General features: G+C 33.8%; 1 protein-coding gene across 1 annotated transcript; it reads left to right on the top strand.

Moving 5' to 3' along the window:
• The first annotated feature begins 2192 nt into the window (after nucleotides 1-2192).
• Nucleotides 2193-3402, top strand: LOC132727536 (uncharacterized). Its single transcript, XM_060713075.1, has 2 exons — nucleotides 2193-2843; nucleotides 3004-3402. Exons 1-2 carry the CDS (start codon nucleotides 2424-2426, stop codon nucleotides 3175-3177), a joined length of 594 nt encoding a protein of 197 aa, XP_060569058.1. The 5' UTR covers nucleotides 2193-2423; the 3' UTR covers nucleotides 3178-3402.
• Nucleotides 3403-5322: the final 1920 nt, after the last annotated feature.

Here is a 5322-nt window from a genome sequence, read left to right as displayed (position 1 = left end):
TTTATTTCAATATTGTTTTACTAAAAACGTACGATGATATTACAAGTAAGATATATCTTGCAAGTTATGAGGCAGTAAAATTTGAAAACTGTTTTATTTAATAGCATTTTAGTATGGTGAAATTATTGAACAAAGACATAAGAATGAATCTCTGTGTGTCTTAATGTATTTTATATATACATCATGTGACTTTAATTTACCACTGGATATTAATTTGATTTGAAAATGTGACAGCCTTTCGGTCTGTTGGATAAAATGTAAATGCAGTAAATCGTTTTCTGTCTAACAACCGCTTTCACAGAGAAATAAAATGTTATGTTAGAAATGCGTCTACAGATCCTTTTAATCACTCCTATATGTTTACCCCATAATATATCTCTTGAAACAGCACAATTTTGCGGTATTTCACTTAATATTTACGATTTTTAATCTTGTTATTGAACATCAATTTTCATTATAGTATTAAGATATTTAATCTTATATTTCAAGCATTTTATATAGACTGAGGCATTAAAATACTTTGCATACATCCACAAACTGATATATGTGATATACAACCATCATATTTAAATGCTTTAGAAAGGTGATACCATGGAATTTTATTTTTAACATGCTGATGAAAGTAGTCTTCTCATAGATGTTTTGTTAAATACTATTTTTTTGTGACAATCACTAAACGCATTTATGTGTACGTATTGTACACAAGCACTCTCTTATATGAAATAAAGAAATAAATTGTGATATTCCATCCCCCTTATAGTTTAACATACAAACTTTGAAATCAGCGCAACTTTGGAAAAATGTATTATTGTGCTTACATTGTACAGTACTAGAAATTGAAATGAAGGGTTTCTATCCAGTAATATTTAGTTTACTTCAGACCACTTGCCTCTCATCGCTGTATGTTTGATCCCCCCGAATCCCGACAGGAACTTTGAATTCATTCATGTGAGGAAACTATCCGGCAATGTTACTGGACGTCGGCGGTTCTATTCAGGTTCCCGTTCGTGCCTTGAATAATACAAGGAAGGGCACCTAAGGTCTTTATACCTCTGACGTTGCATTAATTTGCATCATTTACTTGGAAATTCCCGAAATGTAAAGCATATTGCATCCGATTAATAAATTTGAAAAACAGTCTCAAATTTTGCTAGTATCCAAAATCTAGTATTAAAATGTATGATCATAATTCATAGATAAAAAGAAATGGAAGTCATAAAAATACATTTGACCGCCGCCATGAGAAAAGGGGCACTCGGGCAATTTTGACGCACCGTGAAAAAGTCCGGGAATAGTACGACCGCTTCGTTATTTCCGTAAACATTACAACAGGTTGCTAAATGGTGATTTAAGTCGTGATTTTTATACCTAGAGGGTATATTTCCATCAGAAATGGATGAATTTGAGGAAATATATATTACATGCAGTTATTGTTAGAAATAAATTGATATTATGAAGAAAACTTGCTTTTAAACTACTCGTCTGCCGTGCGCAGAGAAATTTTTTTTAACATCATAAAAGATTGTATTTAAAACAAAAAATCAATGTATTTAAAACAAACAAATCAATTGATTTGTACGGATATAAACTTCAGTTATTTTTTTATGCTCCTAGAAGCCTTTATTGATCGATCTTTGAAAATTATGTTATTGACAGTTGTTTGTTGTCATACTGCTAAGCAACTAGGTAGTCTCCCTTGTTATCGATTTTTTTGGGTGAGTTCAAGATACACTAGAAAATTTACACCATGTTTTGAATGTTGATGTGGTGGCCGTGGGGTTAAGCTCCTTGCGTAGCATGCTCGCGGTCAGGGTTCAATCCTCGGCCGGGAAGTATTTTTTTTTATTGCTTATATTTTTTTTTTATTTTCAGGAGCTGGATGGGTTGTTTCAGGAATTTGGCGTTGCTTCAGAAATTATGTCACAAAGCGATGATCATGAGGCGATCGAAAATCTTAGTCAGGAGTGGGACAGTGAAGAAGAAGAAGAAGAAGATTTAGAAAATGCGTTAGAAAATGTAGAAAATAGTATTTCGTCAAGAGTCCATGACTATATGAGCAACACACACTCTGAACAATCAGGGTCAGAGCTTGACGACAATAACACCAATGATAACGATACATCTAAGACTAACTGTGAGAATTTAAAACTGTGTAAATGCAAATCTAACTGCATGGGTAGCTTTGAAGAAGACACAATTAATAACCATATATTGTCACTTAGAGAAATGGACAGGGGTGAGAAGGAAATGTTCATTATGGGAAGCCTTCAACAAGTAAGTGCTGATGAAACTTTGAAAGGTAAACATAGAAAAAGGACAAGATTTAGGTACGTGTTTCAGGGAAAAAGGTGTGCAAGGACGTGTTTTTATATATAAACGATATAGGAAAGAAATCGTTGAGGAACATCGTTGACCATTTTAGTATGAATGGGGCAGTACCACGTACCCATGGCAACACCGGACGAAGACCGCATCATGCTCTTGGATACAATGAGATCAGGTTTTGTGTTGACTGGTTGATATGGTATGCCGACATACATGGTTTACCCATGCCTGCAGCTCCGAGAGGACATGACGGAGAAGCTCCTATATTGCTGCCATCTAATGTCACAAAATGTAGTCTGCACACATTATATTCTCAAGCCTGTATAGAGTCTCAGGTTAGAAAGATTGGATTGTCATCGTTTAAGAACGTATGGAGTAATGTTGTGCCGCACATAAGAATAATGACTCCAAAAGATGATGTTTGTCATAAGTGTGAACTTTTACGCCACAAGGTTGTAGATGCTGTGACAGAGGACGCAAAATTAGATGCAGCAAATCATCTCCGTGAACACGTGCAGGTAAATTAATTGATTTATTTTTTTAAGTTGCTAAACGATGAACTTCATAATGAATGACAACATCCGTTGCTTTTATAATTGATGTTTCTTGATGTTGAAAGAAAAAAATATAAAACATACGTCACAAAATTTGATTAATGTTTATGCACTATATTTACAGGATGCAAAGGCTGAACGAGAAGTATATCAGACAGCAGTTGTCCAGGCAAGAGAAGAAATGTCAACTCACAGACGACATGACAGACCAGTAACTCCAGTATCCGCAGATTTAAACAAAGTACGTTGCTATAATAGTTACATTCGATCGCTTCTTATTATGAATCTTACTTTTTAAAATAAATCACTAATCTATTGTATGTATACTTTATTTGTAGCTTATGTCATGATAAAATATAATCAAATACCACAAATGAACTATCAAATTGCTACAGTATGAATGATAGATGAAGTGATGAAAGAGAATAAAGAAGGAAATAAATGCTGATAAAATTAAATTTGATAAATAAAATCGTTATGTTTGATAGCACATTCATCTAATCCAGGATTAGTTTAATCCATATTTTTTCATGTACGAATTTCATTTTTTTTTCATTGAAATTTAAACCATGATGTTGAATTCTGCTTAAGCCGGTGCTAGGGGGCGTGGACGGTAACTTGCACTTTCCAGTACCGTCCATGAACAGGCTCAATCAAACCGAGCCTGCAACATTTTCAATTTTGCCGTGTTGGGCTTTCTTTAGGGATTCTGTATTTATCTATTTTATGATCACATCCGTGTTATTTGTGCCGTGTGGCGGCTGTAAAAAGTCTTCCCGTACATTTAATCAATGATGTTATATTTTCGATCCTTGAAGATCGTTCAGCACGACATTGTTGTTGTGCTTGTGGTATTTTTAGTTTCAACTTTTCGGCATTTTCTACTTGGGTGGTTCCAATATTCCTACTTGAATAATGTTGAATCACCCTTAGGATATGTTGCCTGCTTTTTAAATTTGTCTTTTGACGTCTTATCTGTGATACGCAGGCTTCATAACCTCTGATCCCCTTTCAAAATTCCATTTTATTTCGTTCTGCCCATTGTTTTCTCGTTTAGGGCACACGCTTTTTATTACTTGGGGACCATACGCCGCTTTTCATGGAATGGCACAGAAGTGTCACATTGAAGGTTCCATGATAACCGCCGTATGAACACCTCTGCGGATGTTTCTAAATTCAAAATTTTTACTATTTCACGTTTGGATGTTGAATTCTGCTTAAGCCGGTGCTAGGGGGCGTGGACGGTAACTTGCACTTTCCAGTACCGTCCATGAACAGGCTCAATCAAACCGAGCCTGCAACATTTTCAATTTTGCCGTGTTGGGCTTTCTTTAGGGATTCTGTATTTATCTGTATGTATTAATAAAACCTGATCTTAAAAAAAAGCTTTTTTATATTTCTATTTACAGCTCAAAACAAAAATAGATTCACGCTGGCATACCTGAGTTGGAGAATAAATATGGGATTGCATGAAAATATAACATTACTTATGGCTATCCCTGGACATACAAAGTAAGTTTCATGTTTTTTACTTAATTAAATTAATGGTAAAGCGTCCCTTCATTCCATTGCAGAAAAATTCATGAGATGATATCTTATTAAAAACATTTATTCACGCTCATAAAGGATTAGTTTTATCAAAATATGAACTTCGAATAAAGGACAAGTATGAATACTTTAATTGATACACATGAAAAACAGAGTCGAAATTTAGTTAAAATACATTTTCTCAAGTATTGAGATACAAACTTGAAACTATTATTTTTCGTATTGAAGATGATAATGATTATATCAAAAGTAAAGTATTTGCATATGTAATGAAGTGTACGATCCTATGCCACATACATGAATTTTCAAGCAAGAAATTGATTTTTGCTTGAAACTGGCTAACTTGGTGCATTTTATAAAAAAAGTAAAAACGAATTTTCACAATGTTCACTACACAACTACATATGTATTGCCATTATACGGAGAAATGAATATAAAAGTAGAGAATAACTCCTATTTTACTTATTTTATTATACGGAGAAAATATAAAATTATATACTGTACATTTATTTTAGATGTCTTGTTGATGGAGGGTTCGGGCGGATTAAGAAGTTATTTAAAAGATCGGATTGTGAGAGTTTGAGCCAGTTTGCGGACATCGTGGAGAAATCGGCGAAAAACAATTTCGCTGTCCTGTACCGAAATGCAAATGGCGATCAATCATGGACTTGTTAAATTGTCCTTTTTATATTGACAAAACTTTTATTAACTCTATTCTTAAATCTGTCTCCTAATATGAGAATCGGTGTATTTGTAAGTTACGCACTTTAATTAAGGCCATATAATACATCGATAAGATTTACTGACGTAATGATGATTCCTGCTATTCACGATATTAAAGTATGCGTTTAAAGTAATAGAAATTTGGTAAAATATTGAAAAGATAAAATAGAGC

Source organism: Ruditapes philippinarum, unplaced genomic scaffold (genome assembly GCF_026571515.1).
Source record: "Ruditapes philippinarum isolate M1 unplaced genomic scaffold, ASM2657151v2 ctg15389_1_1_1_1, whole genome shotgun sequence".
NCBI classification, from domain to species: domain Eukaryota; kingdom Metazoa; phylum Mollusca; class Bivalvia; order Venerida; family Veneridae; genus Ruditapes; species Ruditapes philippinarum.
The sequence above is the reverse complement of the archived record's forward strand: the minus strand, read 5'-3'. Positions and strand labels throughout refer to the sequence as shown.

Excerpts from the sequence above, each read along its gene's own strand:
- LOC132727536 (XM_060713075.1), top strand. The coding sequence starts at position 2,424 with ATGAATGGGGCAGTACCACGTACCCATGGCAACACCGGACGAAGACCG. Across the intron at positions 2,844-3,003 it reads ATCTCCGTGAACACGTGCAG|GATGCAAAGGCTGAACGAGA; the intron begins GTAAATTAATTG and ends CTATATTTACAG.